General features: G+C 50.2%; 1 protein-coding gene and 1 long non-coding RNA gene across 4 annotated transcripts in view; one reads left to right on the top strand and one right to left on the bottom strand.

The window, feature by feature from the left end:
* The window catches only part of LOC148639991 (uncharacterized), a 21,897-nt gene extending 11,727 nt beyond the window's left edge, over positions 1–10,170 (bottom strand). The window contains exons 1-3 of one of the 2 annotated variants that reach the window (XR_015930721.1): positions 9,676–10,170; positions 4,896–5,578; positions 4,374–4,516 (exon numbers count right to left, since the gene is read on the bottom strand). This is a non-coding gene — a long non-coding RNA (uncharacterized LOC148639991). Of the gene's footprint in view, positions 1–4,373; positions 5,579–9,675 lie in introns of both variants that reach the window. The other variant, XR_015930720.1, reaches the window with a different exon arrangement.
* LOC148639992 (cortexin-3) lies at positions 4,782–19,437 on the top strand. 2 transcript variants are annotated; one of them, XM_088621578.1, is made up of 3 exons: positions 4,782–4,919; positions 5,504–5,625; positions 15,939–19,437. In XM_088621578.1, the coding sequence occupies exon 3, from the start codon at positions 16,033–16,035 to the stop codon at positions 16,267–16,269; it is 237 nt and encodes a 78-aa protein (XP_088477704.1). In that variant the 5' UTR covers positions 4,782–4,919; positions 5,504–5,625; positions 15,939–16,032; the 3' UTR covers positions 16,270–19,437. The 2 variants fall into 2 exon arrangements, with proteins under 2 accessions (XP_088477704.1, XP_088477702.1); XM_088621576.1 differs by lacking the exons at positions 4,782–4,919; positions 5,504–5,625 and adding an exon at positions 10,213–10,568.
* The last annotated feature ends 1,298 nt before the right edge of the window (positions 19,438–20,735 follow it).

Genomic DNA, 20,735 nt, shown 5'->3' on the forward strand with positions numbered 1-20,735 from the left:
GGTGGGGCTGTACATTGGTGGTGGTGGAGGCGATCCCCATTACCTGTAAAGCGCTTTGGAGTGTCCAGAAAAGTGCTATAAGTGTAAGCAATTATTATCATTAACAGAACACAGCGTGTACTGGAGAGCTTCATCTATAACTGGGGCAATACTCCCACCTACAGGCTAAAAAACTGTAATGACGTGCTAGGAATCTTGAGAGGGTCTGAGCTGTTAATTATTGTCATCCAAATGACAATCATTGTCATGCAATTTCCAACGGTTTCACATCTCTGTTCCTGGGAACTGCAGTGTCTTTTGGTTCTCTTTGAACACTGAACTGTTAATGACATGATTTGAATCAATTGTTCACTAAATGGGTTTATATTACTCTTGTTTCCAGGCCTTTACTCAATAAGTGTTCTTTATGAATAATTCTTTACACTCATATTCCTTACACTGGACACTCCGCTCCAAGCGCTTTACAGGTAATGGGAATCCCCTCCCCCACCACCAGTGTGCAGCCCCTACCTGGATGATGCACCAGTCCGCTCCCCACACACCAGCTCTCAGTGGGGAGGAGAGCAGAGTGATGAAGCCAGTTCAGAGAGGGGGATTATTAGGAGGCCATGATTGGTAAGGGCCAGGGGGAGATTTGGCCAGGACACTGGGGTAACACTCCTACCTAAATTACCTAAAAAACCTGGTTGACTGCGACTCCGCAGGGCCCTTCCTTAAAGGAACTGATCAGGCTTCTTCCTGAAGGACCCCAGGAAATGTTTTTTTTAAAACAGGATAGACAGGCAGCTTCTTGCTCCACACCCCCATCACCCTTTACCCTTGTGTAAAGAAGGGCCAACTGCTTTCGGATCAAAGTATATTACTTCCACCTGCATACTGGGGCCCCTCTTTTGGGGTTTAATATATCCATATCAAGTGAGCTGGCTCAAACTTGATATGGACTGCTCATGGAGAGCAAGCTGGGATATGCGAAAAGATAATTCTTACCGCAAGAAATTGTAAAGGGTTAATAAAGTGATGTTCAACTTTCATGTAAGAACTATGTTGTTGTCAACGCTATCATCACTCTGTCGTCTTGCGGGAAGGTACTGCCCTCGTGTGGCCGGTTTCGGTATTGCACAGCAAAGAGCACAGCTTCAACAGCAGGTGGCATGTTTCACCTACTGTCGCAAATCCGAGTGGACTTTAAGATCCCTTCATTGGCCATATCCGATTTCTTGCATTAGGAATTTGTCTTTTCACATACCCCAGCTTGCTCTCCATAAGACACACAGACAGGGAGAGAAGCTGGGGGTCAGAGTGCAGGGTCAGCCATTTATACAGCGCCCCTGGAGCAGCTGCGGTTAAGGGCCCACTGTGGTCTGTGGAGCCCCAGTCCCTATCCACACCGCGAGCCCACTGTGGGTTACCAGCTCAACTCAAGGTACCGAAAGCTTAATGACCGTTAACCCAGGTCCAATCCTGCCGTTGAATTAACAATATTAATATGACACAGGGGTCTAACGCAACTCTGCACTCTCATTACGGGCTGTCTGGTCATCACCGGGGTAAAGTTAGCTTGAAGTTCGAAAACGATTTTGGCATGCCTGTAGCGTTTTCACGAAACCTCTCAGAGTGGCGAGAACACTTGCTTTCTGTATAAAGTACATTGTGAATGTTTTCTCAGCCTTCATGTTGTCATTTTTATGACTTTTTTGACCACGCACGAATATTCTTTTGTCCATATCTTCGCAATGGAAACACAGAACACCTTCGAACCAAATGCATTTTAAAGACCACGACTTGTGAAGATTTCCACAGCCTCTACATCAAACTATCAGTGAGCTGATTATCTTTTTTTAAACCTCTGGTTTTTCATCGATGCGTAATTACGCACTAACTGGAACCCGGGGGACCGCTGTATACACACGTTCACAACGCGAGAAATACTGCTCCATATGGCTTCGGAATGCTAGGGGAATGCTGTTCACAAGCCAATAGCATTTAAACCACAGCACCCACAATGCTGCATGTAAGTGTTTTACACACTAAGCAGGTCTTCTGACCTTTCCAAGCCTTGCTTTGGCTTGTGAAACCTTTTTAATTTATTTTTTTTAATATGGCACCATTAGACATGCAATACACTGGGATAGTGGGGTCTTCTTCATGACTCAATAGCTTTTTAACCACAACAGCCACAATGCTGCAACCAAGTGTTTTACACACCAGACACCCCCCCTAACCTTATACAACCTTGCTTTGGGTTGTGAAACTTTTCCTTATTTTTTTAATGATTTTTTGACTGTAATCAAGTGTTGTGCACACTAGGCAGGCCTCCTGACCTTTCACAGTCATGCTATCTTGTGTGAAACTAATTCTCTTTTTAGGATTTTTTTTTAACATGGCAACTTCCACCAAGATGAGTGGGGGGTGGGGGGGATGCTCTTCAATAGCTTTTTCATCTATTCACACAAACGGATGTAACCAAGACACTCGGAACCAACAGAATCAACCTGAACTCATAGAAAAACAAGAATGCCCCCGAGACACCTGCACCCGCCTCCTGGACCAACAGCAGGATGGGACAAGAACCTGCACCACACCTATGTACCCCTCACGCAGACCAGCAGGACAGCCAGACCACAGACTGGTCCGGACCTTGTCACACCTCCAAGCTGCTATGTCACAAGATGCTGTTGTTTACCTTGTCTAGGCTACAGGCCTTTTGTAGTTTGAGGGTATGGAGTTAGTATACTTGCTCCAACTTTGTGTTTGGGAAATCACACTTGGTTGCAGCACTGTGGCTGTTGTGGTTAAAAAGCTATTGAATCATGAAGAAGACCCCCTATACCAGTGTATTACCTGTAGTGTTATCTTCAAAAAATCATAAAAAAATAAGGAAAGGTTTCACAACCCAAAGCAAGGTTGAATAAGGTTTTACACACCAGACAGCCCCCCTAACACTTGGTTGCAGCACTGTGGCTGCCCCGGTGTTACTATCCCAGTGTATTGCATGTCTACTGGTGCCATATTAAAAAAAAAATAAAATAAAAAAGGTTTCACAAGCCAAAGCAAGGTTGGGAAAGGTCAGAAGACCTGCCTAGTATGTGAAACACTTAGTTGTAGCATTGTGGGTGCTGTGGTTTGAATGCTATTGGCTTGTGAACAGCATTTCCCTATCCCAGTGCATAGTGCCACATTAAATAAAAGCACGAGAAAAAGAGATTCAGAACGCAAAGCTGTGTACAGTCTTCTGTGTAAAAAAAACATCGGTTTGAACATCATGGGAGCTGTTTTTAATAAGCTGATGAGTAAAGAATATTTGAATTTTCCTGCTCTCGGCAGTATTGTGAATATAGTTAACCCTTACCTGAATAAAAACAGGAAATAAAGAAAGGGTTTCAGAAATCAAACAAAGCTTTATTCCCATGCTCACAGTCTGGGTAACTGGAGACTGCGCTGTTCTGCTAACTATGGTCATAGACGGGGTTTTCGCACGAAGCCATATGGAGCAGTATTTCAACAGCGGTCCCCCGGGTTCCAGTTAGTGCGTAATTACGCATCGATGAAAAAACCGGAGCTTTAAAAAAAAGATAATCAGCTCACTGATAAGTTTGATGTAGAGGCTGTGGAAACTGTCACAAGTCGTGGTCTTTAAAATGCATTTGGTTTGAAGGCGTTCTGTATTTCCATTGCGAAGATATGGACAAAAGAATATTCGTGCGTGGTCAACAAAAATGTCCTAAAAACGACAAAGTGAAGGTTGAGAAAACATTCGCAATGTACTTTATACACAAAGCAAGTGTTCTCGCCACTCTGAGAGGTTTCGTGAAAGCGCTACAGGCGTGCCAAAATCGGTTCAGACTTCAAGCTAACTTTACCCCGGTCTAGTAAGCCTCAGAGCTGCTTTTCTTTTTTTATTTATGCTTAACAAAAGCACAAAAATTAATACAAACAAGAGTACATATAACAATTCAAGACAAAAATATCGTCAGGGGGTACATATTACTACATAAATTAGTTTTGAAAAAAGATTAAACAAATTAAATAATGTCCGCACCGCTTTCATATTTTTGCATTTCGAAATAGCCTGCAAATACCCCCTTACTCCCAGTTTAAAATGCTCAAACACAGGGTACTTCCCAGACCACTGCGTTTTATGTATGCGATAACGTGCCAGTAAGAGCTGCTTCTCACTTCAGACCCGGTGGACGTTTTTTATAAAAAACTATATAACACAACACACTTGACCAGGTTTACAGTTCGAAAATACGCTTGAAGTTAAAAAAAAACTGCGGGTTTTTCAAAGAGTTTTTAAAAACAGTTTTAACTCGGCATGGCGACAAGGTTGAAAGTACAAAACGTTGTTGTTTTTTTTTTTAAGTTTTCCTTACCTTTCGTGCTCCAAAGTCACAGCCGGCCCGTGAGCCCGGTCCGGTCCGGTACGGTACGGTACGGTACGGTACCGCCGCCTCGTCCTTGCGTTTCCGTTTGTCTGTTTTTTGACTTGCTGAATTTACTTTTGAAAACTTCAACACTTGTAGGAATCGTCGAGTGTAAAAAAGGGGGGGGGGGGCAGATACGTCTAATTAACGTTAGGTGTCGTTAATTAAGATATAACTCCCCACCCCCCACCCCACGACTGTCGGTTTCCGTCGTCGTTGCCATGGTGACGAAGAGCTGGGTACCACGGGATATGTCCCCCCTGCCGCGGGAAGATCAAAGGGAGAGCGAGAGTCCAGCCGTCCACCGTGAACAACAACAACAACAACAACAACAACAACAACAACAACAACAATAATGTCGCCAAATGAGATCTGTCAGGCTCGGGAAACTGGGAGGATTTCAACAACACGTTCACCTCGCTGCCAATCACACACTCGGACAGCATGAAAACAACAAAAAAAATCCGTTACCGGATCATGCAGGCCCGTCGGACGGTGTGTCATCTCTTGATGCATTACTGCAGTAAAAATGATCAAACACGCAGGGACGGTGTCGTTTCTGGCGCTCCTGTTGTTATTCTCTGCGGGTCCGGATTGATTGCTCATTCAGTGCAGTGTGATTATTCTGACAGTCACGGCCGGCGGTATACCTACCCCCGTGCTGTGGGGTCGCGTCCCTGTGCGCAGGGCTGTGGGGTGACGTCACGGCGGCTGTTCACAGAGGATTTCCGTAGGGAACCCCTAGGGACCCGGTCCAGGGTGCGAGTCAGTGTGTCCCGCGACGGACAGGTTTCCAGTCCAGGGTGTGACTGAGCGTGTCCCGCGACGGACAGGTGTCCGGTCCAGGGTGCGAGTAGGCGTGTCCCGCGACGGACAGGTGTCCGGTCCAGGGTGCGAGTCAGTGTGTCCCGCGACGGACAGGTGTCCGGTCCAGGGTGCGAGTCAGTGTGTCCCGCGACGGACAGGTGTCCGGTCCAGGGTGCGAGTGAGTGTGTCCCGCGACGGACAGGTGTCCGGTCCAGGGTGTGACTGAGCGTGTCCTGTTCTTGAAACCTTTTTTTTTCTCCTCTCTCTGATAGGACCAGGGTCTCCAGGGGTAAATGAAGACGACCCCAGACCTGGAACAGCTCCTTCAGGGCAGGATGAAGAGGGCACTGGTAAAAAAGAGAAAATGGCCAGATCTGGGATTTGCGATGGGCCGGTGAGTCTGAGCTTCAGTCGACTCGAGGGTAGCGTGTGCAGCCGTACCTGGGACCTGACAAGCCCCCTGCCAGGCCGGACACGCAGACAGCTCGCAGTGATCTTCCTGCACCTCTCCGCACCAACAGAGTTGTGCTGATAACCAGAATTTCTCTCTCTGCCCCAAATCTTGCAGTTTTCTAGATACAGCTCTCTGCACTCTACACTCCAAGCTCTTTACTCACAGGAGGGGCCCCACATCTCCCCCACTGTGCTCTACACACCAGCAGTAATGAGCCAAGTCACTGAAACTGTGAGCTTTGAAAGGTCACCTTGTCCCAGTTTTGAACTGCCTGAGGAGTTTGCTAGCAGCGTTGTGAGATTCATAGTGTATTCATGACCAAAGAAACCACTCATACACTCACACACACATGTGCGTGCACACACACTCATACACTCACTCAGACGCATGTGCGTGCACACACACTCATACACTCACACACACATGTGCGTGCACACACACTCATACACTCACTCAGACACATGTGCGTGCACACACACTCACACACACACACTTGCGTGCACACACACTCACTCACTCACACACACTTGCGTGCACACACTCATACACTCACACACACACATGTGCGTGCACACACACTCATACACTCACTCAGACACACGTGCGTGCACACACACTCACACACACGTGCGTGCACACACACTCACTCACACACACACATGTGTATGCACACACTCATACACTCACACACACACGTGTGTGCACACACACTCACGCACACACTCGCACACACTGGGGAAATCTGACGAGCGCCTCTCTCCCGTTCTTGGCTTTGATCCTACGATCCACGCCACCCCAGAAAACATCCCTTGGCCAATGATGAATATTGCAGGGCGGCCACTCAGGTTACCATGCCGGAGCGTGCCGGAGCTGTGGCAGGGATGAGCAGGGTACTGTTCCCATCCTCGTGTTCAGCAGGTCTCGGTGTCTCTTCATTATTGAAGCCCAGGAAGAAGATCAACGCTCATCCTGTCTGGCAGCTGGCTGTCCCTCTCCAGTTACTGACCCAGCTCCTGGTCTTGGGGTCCCCCGTCCAGCCCACCTCTTTCTTTAATTGAATCCTTAATCAAACTTAACGAGTTTCTTGACTGGAATCTTTTCAAGCTCCTTTTTCTTTGTCTGCTCAGGAGCCGCAGTTACTCCTGAAAGGTGGAAGAAGGACCCCAGTTCCTGTTGTTCGGTCTGATTTAAGGTTCGGTTCTGTCACTGGGGTGTCAGCCTGGAGCAGAACCCACCAAATGTGGGGATCCCCAGGCCCATGTGTTTTGTGACCCCTAAACAGTGTCACATTGCACACTGGTTTAATTAGACTGATCCTAAAACATTCTTGGAGTGTCTTTGAAGCTCATCTAACGGCTTCAGGCTCCCAATTTCCTCTTCATGACTGAACAAGTCACGAGACAAAGAAATACAAAAGTTAAAAACTTTCCAAAAGGAAGGAAAAGCACAGAAAATGTTGGTAAAAGACCAAAACAAGGAAACAGTGCTTTCAAGTCCAAGTACTGTCGTTCTCAAAAGATTACATTGAATGCCTTGTTCCACTCGGATGCCTCAAGATAGAGATTGTGCAGTAAACTTTTCTTCCGATTTTGGATAATTGTTCTCGGAAAGGAGCCTTGGGAGTGTGAGAGAGACATAGGTCCTTTGGGAAGCCATTCAAGAAAAGAGATTATAATGTTAACAATGTAACATAAACTGTCCTGCCATAAGGCACAAGCCCGTGACTATAAGTAATCTCCAGAAAAGCGTGGAAGGGAAGAGGAAGAGCATTGGAATCCAAGAACAGCAGGCACTCCCTTACACAAAGAGTGGTGGGAGTGGGGAACAGGTTGCCCAGCCGGTCAAGCTGACACCCACCACCCTTGGTGCAAAGACTGCAAAGTAGTTACAGCACCCTGCAACTCACAACTGGCAGGTCACTGAAGCTCAGAAACCAAAGTCCTCACTCTCTGAAATCCCAGGGTATTTCTCAAAAAGAGTAGGGGTGTCTCCTGGCCAGATATCCCCCCCCCCCCCCCGGCCTTTTTCAATCATGACCTCCTAATAACCCCCCTCTCTGAACTGGCTTCAACACTCTGCTCTCCTCCCCACTGAGAGCTGGTGTGTGGGGAGAGTACTGGTGCATCATCCAGGTGGGGCTGCACACTGGTGGTGGTGGAGGGGATCCCCATGACCTGTAAAGCACTTTGAGTGGAGTGTCCAGGAAAGTGCTATATAAGTGTAACGATTAAGGATTATTTTAGGATTATTATTTACCCTGCTTTATCATTCTCACTTGTGTCCCCCGGTTTTTGTTTCATTGTTGAGAGTGAACTAATCTGTTCGGTTCATTATCTGGCCAGTAACGGTTTATTTCGAATCCCTATGTCGAGTTCCCTCCTGATCTCCTCCGCACAAGACTGAAGAGAATCAGTTCCTTTTGTATACAGCACCCTTATCTAAATACCATCGCTGTTTCTTTTTTCAGTGTGGTGACCAAAATAGGACACGACATTTTACTCCTCTGTGTTAGCTTTAGAACTGAAGTGCTTATTTTAACTTTAGAAGGAACGAGAAATCTAAGGCGCAGGGCACAGGCATTTTTCATCTAAACCTGGACAGTCTGCGTCAGGCGAATTTCCTCGGAGAGCCCTGGCGAGTCTTAATTGCGGCGGCTGGTGCCGAGTGCACATTGGGAGCAGGTGATCCCATTTCCTTCCCCTCTGTTTCCTCTCGGAAACACCGGTCACTCTAGAGCAAGTTCCTCATTCCCCGGAGACTGCCTCAGGCATCGGGATGAGAGCAGAGGAATGTGCTGTGCACCCTTAAGTAACCCCCTCTCCCAGTTAGCCCCTGGGCAGTCAGACACTGCAGCTCAGCCTCAGTACAAACCATGAAGCCATTGTTGGGTTTCTGTCCCGTTACCTGGAAAAGCATGTGTGTGTCGGTGTGCACATAATGCATGTGTCTGTGTGTCTATGTGCACGTACTGCGTGTGTCTGTGTGTCCTCTGATGGACTGATGTCCTGTCCAGGGTCTGTGTGTCTGTGTGTCTGTGTGTCTGTGTGTCTGTGTGTCTGTGTGTCTGTGTGTCTGTGTGTCTGTGTGTCTGTGTGTCTGTGTGTCTGTGTGCACGTACTGCATGTGTCTGTGTGTCCTCTGATGGACTGATGTCCTGTCCAGGGTCTGTGTGTCTGTGTGCACGTATTGCATGTGTCTGTGTGTCTGTGTGTACATACTCCGTGTGTCTGTGTGCACGTACTGCTTGTGTCTGTGTGTCTGTGTGCACGTACTGCGTGTGTCTGTGTGCACGTACTGCTTGTGTCTGTGTGTCTATGTGCACGTACTGCTTGTGTCTGTGTGTCTGTGTGTCTGTGTGCACGTACTGCTTGTGTCTGTGTGTCTGTGCGTCTGTGTGCACGTACTGCTTGTGTCAGTTGTTCAAGTAGGGAGCTGCGTCAGCATGCGTAGGCTGCAAAGGAACCAGTAAAGGTTTATTCTAGGCTGAAAAGAGCCACACACCCGAAGAAGGCTCCACAGCCAAAACATTGTTTTTCTTCTCTTTTCAGCATGAACTAAACCTTTACTTGTTCCTTTACTGTATGTGTCTGTCTGTGTACTGTGCGGTGCGTGTAAATGTACTCCAGGTGTGTGTGTGTGCACATGGTATGTGCGTGCTTGTGTGTGGATGCCTATGTGAGTGCATGTGAAAATGTGAATACCTTTGTGTATGTGCGTGCCTGCACGTATGTCTGTTTGTGAGTGTGTGTGTATCCGTGTGGTTTACTTGAAAGAGTAATCAGAGCCTCTGGGTTCATAATATGTGAAAGAAGCCAAAGTATCGGCTTTCGACAACAAGGCTGGGTTATGTGTTCCAAACTCCCACCACTCTTTGTGTAAAGTAGCCTCCTGTCGTCGGGTTTGTATGCACTTCAACTGAGTTAACTCGGGTAACCGGGAGAGGTGAAAACGAGCTCTCCTCCTCTTCCTCCTTCCCCCCCCCTCACCCACCTTGCTTTTCCTGTCTCAGAGGTGCGGCGCAGCCCGCCCTGAGACACCCACTTGAAACCCACGCACTGCCCCTCATCTCCAGACCTGGCGTCGCGCCGGGCAGGAACCGGGATTCCCGGCGCTCGTCAGCGGGGCTGGAGGTGTGGAGGTGGAGGTGGGGGGGCTGGTGGACTCGACTCGCTGGGGTCTGGCGGGTGACGGAGCGGTATTTTCCTCGGGCACGGCGCCGGTCTCGGTCTCACTCCTCTGTTGCACGCTTGTTGAATTCAGTGGAGACTTTTCACAATTCCTGCAATGAGTGAGGGTGAGGCGTGGGAGTGGGTGGTGGTGGGGGGGGTTAACCTGATCTATAAGTTTGCTGATTAATTCCCCGTGCGTGAAGTCCTCGACTCTCCCCTGTGTAAACCTCCGGGGAGAAGCGAGTGCGGTAATACTAACGCAGAGGGGCAGTCGAGCGCTCCCGGGCCCCAAGTTTTGTCATCCGAAACACAACAAAACAACCCCCCCCCCCCCGCCCCCACCACCAACACCAGCAGCCCCCCAAAACAGGGGGAAAAAAAACGGCAAATGAATCGCCTCGCAGGATCGCCATAGCAACTGGTTGCCATGGGCGACGAGACACCGCTAGCTCCTCTTCTTGTCGAGGGAAGGAAAAAAAAAAACTATGGGTGGAGGGAGATAGGAGATTCGAGAGAGGAATTGGGAGGGATGGATGGATAAAGGGAGAGAGAGAGAGGGCTGAGAGAGAGAGAGAGAGGGAAATAAGCAGGGCTAGGGGGTATATAAAACGAAGAAAAAGTCCTGCAGCCGTCATCTCAACGGGGACGGGAAATCTCAGCCTGTTGATCGGGAGACAAGTGGCTACAGTACTCCTCCCGCAGAGCAACACGCAGGTAAGCGGCCGGCAGTGCGTGTAATCGGCAGACCCGGGACAGGAGGGCTCCGCTGTAAAACAACAGGAGCTTTTTGGGTTGTTTTTTTTGGGGGGGGCGGGGGACTGTGCAGGCGAAACTGACCGAAGGATGGGGGGCGCTTCTCTACGGCAGGCGCCCCAACGTCACCCCCGATGTGGGGCCGCGGGCAGGGCAGCCCCGAGCTCCTGGCATGCAGCAGTAGCAGGGTTGTATAACTGAACGCCCGGCGAGATCCTCGGCGTGCAAGTGCCTCCGTACCGAGTCCACCTGGCTGCTGCATTGTCGGTGTGCGCCAGACGCCAGACTCTCCTGCCTGCTCTGTGCGGGATGCGGACCCGCTGTAAAAAACGCGTTTTCAAAATTCGCTGAACATGAAGAATCAGGAATTTGACTTCCACCTGGCTTCTGATTTTCGCTTTTCCAGTCAACTCGTTGTCTAGCTGAGGTGTGTGCACATATGCTGTATATATATATAGTGCAGCTGTTTTTGTGTGTGTGAGAGAGAGAGTTCAAATCAATCCATTCACAGGTTCTGACAGCATAGATTCCACACCTGTTGTGTTATTTTCTTTGCAAAGTTGCGCAGAGGTGGTCCTGCCTGGTCGTTGTGGTCCTCCAGGGGCTTGTGGGTGGGAGAGGGGGCCAGCAGAACCCCAGTGTCTCTGCCGGTACTGGGGCGCGTTCTGGAAAGGGCTGGAGACGTGAAGCAGCTGCTCTTGCGCAAAGCGAAAGGTGTTTGTCTGCCCCAGCCCTCAGCTTTGTGTGTGTGTCCAGTCCGTCTGTCTGTCTCAGTGTCCGTCAGCGCCTGTCAGTCTGTCTGTGTTTGTGTCCCTAATTCTCCTGCTGTTTGTCATTTCCCTGTGTTTGTGTCTGTCTGACAGTCTGCCTGTGTTTGTTTGTGTGACAGCCCATCTGTCTTGACAGTCTGTCTGTGTTTGTGTCTGTCGATCTGTTTGTATTTGTGTCAGTCAGTCCCTCTGTTTGTCTGTCTGTGTGGCAGTCTGTCATTCTCCCTGTGTTTGTGTGACAGTCTGTCTATCTGACAGCCTGTCTGTGTTTATGTCTGTCGGTCAATCCGCCTGTGTGTCTGTCGGTCAGTCCACCTGTGTTTGTGTCTGTCTGTCGGTCAGTCCACCTGTGTTTGTGTCTGTCTGTCAGCCTGTCTGTGTTTGTGTCTGTCGGTCAGTCCACCTGTGTTTGTGTCTGTCGGTCAGCCTGTCTGTGTTTGTGTCTGTCGGTCAATCCGCCTGTGTTTGTCTGTCGGTCAGTCCGCCTGTGTTTGTGTCTGTCTGTCGGTCACCCTGTCTGTGTTTGTGTCTGTGTTGGTCAGTATGCCTGTGTTTGTGTCTGTCGGTCAGTCCACCTGTGTTTGTGTCTGTCAGTCAGCCTGTCTGTGTTTGTGTCAGTCAGCCTGTCTGTGTTTGTGTCGGTCAGCCTGTCTGTGTTTATCTCGGTCCGTCTCTCTGCAATCAGCGATTCTCTCCCTGCCCAGATCTCTCCAGGGTTAAATTTCGAGATCAGTCCCCCTACACCCCGCCCCCCGTCACACACATCTCTATTTTTTTGTTCTGTAAAATCTCGTGATCCTTGAAACCTGACTTCATTAAGCCGTCGAGGATCAGCGCCTAGCGAAAAGGAAGGCTTCTGTGCGACCAGGCGTGTCTCCAGGCTCTCTTGTAGCGATTGCGAGAAGTCAGATGAGGGACTTCATTGGCAGAAATGTAAATATAACCTCAAAGTGCGCAGCTTTGAGAGGACGGGCCCCGCCTGCCATTGATGTGTGTGGTTTTCTCTTTCCAATGAAAAGACCTGCCTGCCCCCGGCAGCTTCCTTGCGTATTTTACGTTTTATTTTAACTTAATGCCGTATGTGTCCACAGCGGGTCAGTTGAGAACAGGTTCTCGTTGGCAGCGTGGGAATTGGGACCCAAGCTCCTCTCCCCAGAGCTCATCGGCAGTGTCCCACCCAGCATTCGAACCCCCAACCTTTCCGTCCGGAGCCTCTGGGGTCTTACCTGCGGGGGCGCACACCCAGTGGCCAGGGGGGTTAAGGCGATGGGCTACCCCACTAATGCCTTGCGCTCTTCCTAGAGGGGTGTCCAATCTGATCTCGGCTCGCTCCCTTCCGGAAGCGTGGCGGCTCCGGGATCTTCCCAGCTCTCAAACGTGTTGATTCTTTTCTAATCAACACGTTTGACCCACCAGGAAGATCTTCTTCCCCAGGAGCTGCACTGAAATAGATTTTACAGGGACATTGGGCTGACGTTCAAAGAAAGCCCACGGGTGAGTTCGACGGACAGGCCGGCGCTACGGCAACGCCAGCCACTGTTGTACGCTCCTGTCCCGCCCTCGTCGCTCATTCCAAACTATGCCGATGCCCCACATATTGTTCACTGAAGGAACGGCGGCCATTAGACAGATGGAAAGGCTTATTGAGCATTTAGGGGTACAGCAGCTTGGCCTAACCCTCCTGGCCGGGGGACGAGGAGGCTGGGATCCCCCCTGCGGAAGAGGGGAATGACCCAGGGGGCCAGCAGCGCAGGTGGAGGCGGGGCGCAGAGGACGAGTGCGAGGGAGAGAAGGGGATCACGGACGGTATTTATAGCGCTCGAGTGAGGAAATGACATCATGGCCGTGGCGCCCCATCATGCAAATCATCCGGGTTGCAAAAGGGAAGCACGAGGCGGCCGGTTCTGTCGCCCAGCAGGGTTGAGGCCGCCTCCCTGTATGACTCTGCCAGGAGAGCCTCGCTTGCAGCGTCGTTTCTTTTGTGTGTGTGTGTGATCAACAGATGCACAGCAGGCTCAGGCTTCCAGGGCCTGGGCTGCTGCAACAGTTATGTAACGCGGCCGTCGCTGGGTGAGTGTGCGCTGCGTGCTCGCCGCACAACTGCAGAAACCGCCGGTTATTCATTCCAGCGCCCACACAGGAGCCCAGACGAGCTGTGATTACTGTCACAGGTATCGGGGACATCAGGAGATCCCATGTCTGTTTCATCCTGAAGTGGCAGCATCCACACAGCGCAGGCTCCTCTGTGCGGCTGCACACGTCGCCCGCGGTGAGGCACAGAGATGGCGAGCGCCAGGCTTTTGAGGGGGCGGGGGCGGCCACGGGTTCGAATCCCTGCAGCTGACACCCCTGCTGTGTCTCTGATCAAGGGGGCTGCGCCTTGCTCCGACTGAGGCAGTCGGCCCCAGCCGTCACGTCTGTCAAAGACTTTAACCCCCCCCGCTGCTGCGCACTGCTGCACGGTCCTCGTGCTGCATCGTCCTTGTGCTGCTTCTCTGCAAGAGTCTGAAAAAGACTCGAGTCTTGATGGGGATAAAGACCCAGGAATTGTGTGTCCAGCCCAACCAATTAGCGCAGTAATCAATTCAGTTAATTAATGAAGTTCTCCAGTGAGAGTGTCCAGGACACTCCTATAGCGCTCTCCAGGGTCACCACCAAACCAGAAGTCGTTCCTCTTCTTCTTTAAGATAATGAGGTAGAAATGTTTCAGGAACTATCATGCTGTTGCACTGTATTTATTTCATCCTTGCCTGGAACAAATGGTCCAGGCAAATAAATACCACGCAGCACCAGAACTGCTTGCTTAGCAAGGCCAGCTGGCTCCGTGCTCAAACTCCTGTAGGGCACATGGCTTTGAAGCACTAATTACAGTGCTGGTTGTCATTTTGTCATGTCCCCTTTGTTGTTTTTCCTCATTTGCTCCCTTTTCTTGGTCGTAAATCAGGAATTTCGGCAGACAATAACATTTTTTAGCATAGACAGACAGGGTCCATTTATAAAATAGAAATTTGAAAATGTTCTTACTGTTTGAACCGGCTGAGATATTTTTTTGTTTTGAGCTCTTCAGTGCTTGGTAGTTTCAGAGTATATTTTATCATATTGTAACCCTAAAGTACACAGATAGGTTGTAATGTAACCCTACAGTCCAGAGATCACTGGTCCAGTCTGGGTCACACTGTAACCCTACAGTCCAGAGATCACTGGTCCAGTCTGGGTCACACTGTAACCCTACAGTCCAGAGATCACTGGTCCAGTCTGGGTCACACTGTAACCCTACAGTCCAGAGATCGCTGGTCCAGTCTGGGCCGGGTCACACTGTAACCCTACAGTCCAGAGATCGCTGGTCCAGTCTGGGGTGGGACATACTGTACCCTAAAGCCAAGAGACTTTGGCACAACACAGGCAATCCTAATTTGCAGTCAGGAACAAGCAAGAAGCTGTCAAAGCATTTTAAAACCATACATCTCTAAGGCAGACCTGTACTGGTATTTATTTCTATCGGTGTCAAAACCAGTGATGCAGTCAGCTACTTCCCAGTTCCTCATGAATCCATGAGTGCTAGGATGTATACTACTGGCCCAAGTAATCTTGTTTTAATTCATGGAAGAATGGATATGAGTGCCGTTAGAACTATACAGTGGAGCCTGGTTTCCCCTGTCCAATTTGAATTTCGCCTCTTCTAAAGTTCTTTAATTAAACCCTTAAATGGAGCTAATAATCTTCTCAGTCTGCTCTTTTTTTGTTTCCAGCTCTTCAGTGCTTGGAGACGCCTGCCTACCCTCAATTAAAAAAAAAAAGTTTAATGAAGTTAATTATCAGCTCAATTAAAAGCCAGATTAAGTGATGGAGAGATCATGTGGACCAAGGCAAGTGGGATGATTGTTGGCATGGACACAGCGCCAAGCATTTGAGGGGCTTAGAAATGGGGGCAAAGAGAGAGCAGCTGTCTGGAGACTACAAGCCAGCCGATCGTCTTTTGGGACTGAAGGCTGGGAAGAGGGGGATGGGCTTGAGCAAGAGGTATTGGATCTGGGATAGAATGCAAGGCGCTCATTTTGGAGTTTGCGAGGCGTCTCCGCTCCCTGTCACCCAGCGGGACAGGGACACTGGTTCACGAAGGTGGGGGCGCCCTCTCCGCAGCCAGACGCACGGAGCAGTCAGGAGCCGAGACACCGAGACCACAATCGTTATTTGTTGTCTAGTGTCTCCGAGCTGCTGTGTGGTTATAGATGGGGCCACATACGACTCAGAGGTGATTAATGCTGCACTGGAGACAAGCAGGACTGAAACTTGAATGAGCAACAGGAAGCAGCTCGGAGAATAATTCCCAGAGGCCCCAGTCAACACGTATAGAGTGAGGGCTTACAAACTGAATTGGGAAACTAGGGGCAGAATCGTGCTTTTAATTTTCTTGAAATGGTGCAGTAAGGTTGTCCCGTTTTCACCTTGGGATTAAAATTGTTTCTGTTTCTTTTGGCTCACCATGGTTTCGCTCTGATCCGCTGTGGAGCAGACAGTTTAAAGTGTAGTAATATTGTTTCATCGGTTGCTTTTCCCACAGGAGCCTCCGGCAACGCAGTTCCTAGCCACTCCCAAGATGGCCGCCTAAGACACGCACCTTCCCCCCAGGGTGGGTGGTAACTGCCACTCCCAAGATGGCGGAGGAGCTCCTGAGCAGCACCCTGTCTGCCTCGGGCGCGGCCCTCCCCGTCCCTTCCTCTCTGACCCTGGAGCAGAAGGCTGCCTTTGTCTTCGTCTTCCTCCTCTTCATCTTTCTCGGCCTCCTGATTGTACGCTGCTTCCGGATCCTGCTGGACCCCTATCGCAGTATGCCCTCATCCACCTGGACAGACTACATGGAGAAGGACACTTTCGATTACCGCATTGCCTGAGAGACGGAGGAGAGCGAGCCTTGCAGCCCCTCTGCCTGATCCGAAAGGAAATCCCGGTCTCCCAGAGGAGCGCCGGGATTGGTAGCAGAGGAGGACAAGAGAGAGGGAGGAATACAGGAATGACACAATGGCCCAAGAACTCCAAGAACCAAGCAAACGGGCCACTGTGATTTCAATGTGCTACTGGGCAAACAAAATGTCGCCGCCCTGGTGGCTGCAGGAGACGTGCATATTAGCTGCCCTCGTGTAGGAAAATGTCAGCTTTGGTTTCAACGATTCGTGACCTGCTGGTCACATGACGTTATTGAGGTAAATTGTGTACGTGTCACATGTCAGTCGCCGTGTGCAAAAGAAACTAAAATCAAATGTCTATTTGGTCTTTAAAGTTTGGAGCATTCTGGTGAGAGCAAGGAGGGATGATCATGAGAGAGGATGCTGCCCTAATCTGCGCTCTATGGGGTAGGATCCTTGTGGGAAGCAGAGGAAAACTGCAAAACTGCAGGAAGAGAATCCATGTTGAAAATCCCAGCTTTGCAGATCACGCAACTCAGTGCGGGGCTGCATCACAGTACGAACGCTGGAAGGGTCTTGTAATATGATTCGTTAGGGAAATGGTAAACACTGGAAGCACAAGGACACTGACAGTGATTGTGATGCCCCTCTCTGTCGAAGCCGAGTCAGTCATTCCTCCCCGGACATATTGCACCTGGAGATCTTGGGCTGTTCAGTATTTCACTTGTCTTGTGGTGCAATTTATGGCATCCAGTTTTAAAAGGTTCATTAGACTCCTCTAAGATTGTAACGATGCTCCAGGCAATCATAAAACTACAACAGTGAATGTGTCCTGAGATGTATTTGTACAAGAAGGGGGCGATAAAAACGTCCCCCCGCCAGGAGGCCAAGTAAATTCGGTTGGGTGATCCCTTGCAGGGATGAGGGTCTTAAAATACAGGTATAAAGAAGGGGATCGGAGGACTCTGTGTATTAAGAGTTTCAATGTTTACATGTTTTTAAATCTTTATTCTCCGACCTCCTCACGGTGGCGAGAGTGGGCTCATCCCTGCAGGTATCCCGATTCCAGCCCTGGCCCCCTTCGATTGCAGAAGCGTGGGCAGCGAGGCAGGAAGCAGGGGCCTCTGGGAGGGAGACCGCGGAGGAGCTGCACACCAACGATTTCTCGTATACCTCTGTCGAGTTTGTGCAGGCGGGGCGGGGGGTTGGGCCGCCAGTATAAAGAGATTTGACAAGGTGGGAGCCGAAGAGCAGCGGGCGGGAAACGTGAGAAGGAAACAGTTTTGCCCAGCGTGAGAGGAAAATGGGGATTTCCTGGCATTGCCGGAATATGGAATCTGTTTTGCTGTCTGGCTCTAATCAAGTAACAAAACGGCTTCTCATCTGAACAGGACTTGTGGCCTTAACTGATGGGTAATTTGCGAGGGGAGAGGGTCAAACCTCGATTCAGGCGGAGAAGAAGGCACCATTCGGAGAGTGAGCTTTTTGGGGGTTACTCACCTGGCTCCAGTCGGGGGCTGCTGGAATCCCCCCCTATCCTCCCTTTTAAAGAGGGAAGAGCCAGAGAGCTGAGGCAGCGGGGGGCGGAAGGAGGGAGGGCCGCGATCATGTAATCGTGCTGCAGGGGGTGGAGACGGGGGTGCGCTCTCCTCCCAGGTCGTTGTTAAAATGGTCATACCGCGCGCGACGGCTGCCCGACCGGCCGCTTTGGTCTGCTCTTGGGCTCCCCCTGCAGGTCCGCTCGTGGGGGGGGGGTGCAGTGACGAGTCAGGTTGAGCGCCGCTGGGCGAACCCAAGACGCGGCGGCGGATCAGAACGCAGGTGGCACAAGAGGTGCTAAAACCCCCTCCAGGGGGCGGCTTTCTGACCCGGCTTCCTGCAGCAGCCCCAGCGGGACCAAGCCGCGGAGGCGGTTTTATTCCCTTCTCAATCCGGCGGCTGCCCCCCTCCCTCGGCCTCGTTTGCTCAGCCCGGCTCGTTAGCTCAACCTGGCTCGTGAGCTCTTATGCCTTACAAAAGTAGCTTGTTTACAGGTTAGCAGGCGGAGAAACAGCAGTATTATGACAGGGGACACCACAAGTCGGGTCACTGGGATTTCTATTGCGACGTCTGTCTGAGGAACCTCATCCTCCACCTCCGCGGGGAGCTAAAGATGTGCATTAACTAGGGCTGCCAGTCGGGGACATTTTTTTTATTTTTCTCTACTTGGATGACTTAAAATTGCATTTCTAATGCAGTTGCACTTTTCATATTTGATTCGCAGTCAGTCGCCTGGAGCAAACAGGCCAGGCAAATATACAGCACCAGCACTGCTTGGCTCCGTCGTGCTGAATAACCCCACTGGGCAATCAGACAGCACTGAGCCCCTTTCTGCTCCGGACTCAAACTCAACTAAACTCGGACTAAATCTCAGTTCCGGTTTTCTTTTTCTACTCCTACTTTTCTTCTGAATGCAAATACGCGTTTCATCCTCTCAAATCTCCCTTTGTTATTTTTCCTTAATTCCTCAGTTTCCTAAGCATGCAGTCTGCAGACAATAACGTTTAGTTTTTTTTATCAGAAACAAAACAGCCACCAAGCAAGAAGAGCAAAAGGAGCCACAAAAATAGATTTGTCCTTCCTTTTTTAACTGTTTAAACCAGGTTCCAGTTTGGGCATATTGTAGCCCTACAGTCCAGAGATCGCTGGTCCAGTCTGGGCCGGGTCACACTGTAACCCTACAGTCCAGAGAGTGCTGGTCCGGTCTGGTCTGGGCTTTACTGTAACCCTACAGTCCAGAGATCGCTGGTCCGGTCTGGGCCGGCTCACACTGTAACCCTACAGTCCAGAGATCGCTGGTCCAGTCTGGGCCAGGTCATACTGTAACCCTACCTAACCCTGCTGGCAGCCCTAGCATCCATCACAATTGTGCACACTCTGTGTGCTTTAACTGAATGTGAACAAGGTTCTTTACTGCAGGTGTTACCAGAGTGCAGCAGAAAGCTGGCCCTGTGTTCACAAGCTGTGTCTCGGTGTTCGTAGCTCATTGTCAGCTCCTCGAGTCTGATTTATTCTGCTGTTTACTTCTATGGTCCAGCCTATTTTCAATCTGTAATATTTTTCCAAGTGTTTTGCATTTTGTTTCTTTGGTTTTATAATTAAAAGAGATATATTGAGCATTAAGTTTGCATTTCTTCTTTTTCCTGAACGTTTAAACCAGTCCCTGATATTTAATGAATTCTGGGTAACTACCTACCTTTTCCCGTTAATTAATTTTGGATTTTGATGATCCTCATCTCTAAGGATGTCCTTCCACGGTTCCCCACTGTTCCTGGTTTAAGACCAGGAACTGTCCAGACCTCACAGCTCCAGGCTCCGGGTTCTGCTTTGGTTTGAGGTGTCTGTTTGTGAGGAGTTTGCACTTTCTCCTCCTGGGCTTGTCTCCGGGTGCTCCAGTATCATCCCACCTCTCCCAGACATGCAGCATTCCAGTGGACTGGATTGGCCGCTCCACACGGAGGAGGACGAATTTTCTGGCCTAACGTTCGAATTCTGTCTCTCTCTGCCGAGCCCCCCAGGAAGAAATCCCGTGCGTGCCGAAGGGGAACAATGCCTTTGGAAAAGCCGAGCAGGCTAGCCCAGGCTTACGGAAGGAGCATTAGCTGACAAGCTGTGAGCTGTCTGGTACAGTAGGAATGTTTTTTTTTTATTTACATTTTCATTTGGAGGAGACCGTTATTTCACAGCTTGGCTCAGGCCCTCGCCGAAAGAATTTATTTTCGCTCTTCCGCAGACAGCATGCTGCCGAGGCAGATAGGGGCTACCGTATCTGGCTTGCTGAGGCAGAGTTGCAATCCATCTGGTGAAAATGGCGAAGAAGGCGATGGGCACAGGGAAGCAGATAGTCTGCTGGCACCCTGGCATGGCCTCAGCTCGTGCTGGCTCTGCGGTGCCTACAGTTTTGATCACAGGGCATTAATTAACAGGAAAGCCTGTGATGACAGACCAGTATCTGCCAGTATTTGCTTCGTGGCACGCGGACTGGCTGACACGTGGGCAATGTCTGATCAAAACCTGGTTAAGAGAGCGCGGGGACGGCTGGGACTCCGGCCACCTGCGTTCGCTCGGCTGCCGCGGGTCTGGCGCCCCGGGGTGGGGGGTGAGGGGGTTCCCTCAGTGACGCATTGTTAGCAACAGCAGTCAGGCAGGAGGAACTGTCTCCCCCGCACAAGCGAAAAATATTTCAAGCCAAGGTTCAGAAATGCTAATCGCGCCCCCTATGCTGCGCCATCAAAAACGCCTTTTTTTTTAAAAGCCAAATGCATTAAACACGCGCTCCTGCCACGAGCGCCAGGCAGTGTCTGAGCACAGCCTGCGTGACTGACAGTCGCCCCACCTCTATTTTTAACATTACAGCTTGTTGCCATGGATACACCCCCAAATAGATCCTGGGAACGCTGCGTGTCACCTGCACC

The sequence above is a fragment of the Lepisosteus platostomus genome, chromosome 26, assembly GCF_059453375.1.
Source record: "Lepisosteus platostomus isolate fLepPlt1 chromosome 26, fLepPlt1.hap1, whole genome shotgun sequence".
NCBI lineage: Eukaryota > Metazoa > Chordata > Actinopteri > Semionotiformes > Lepisosteidae > Lepisosteus > Lepisosteus platostomus.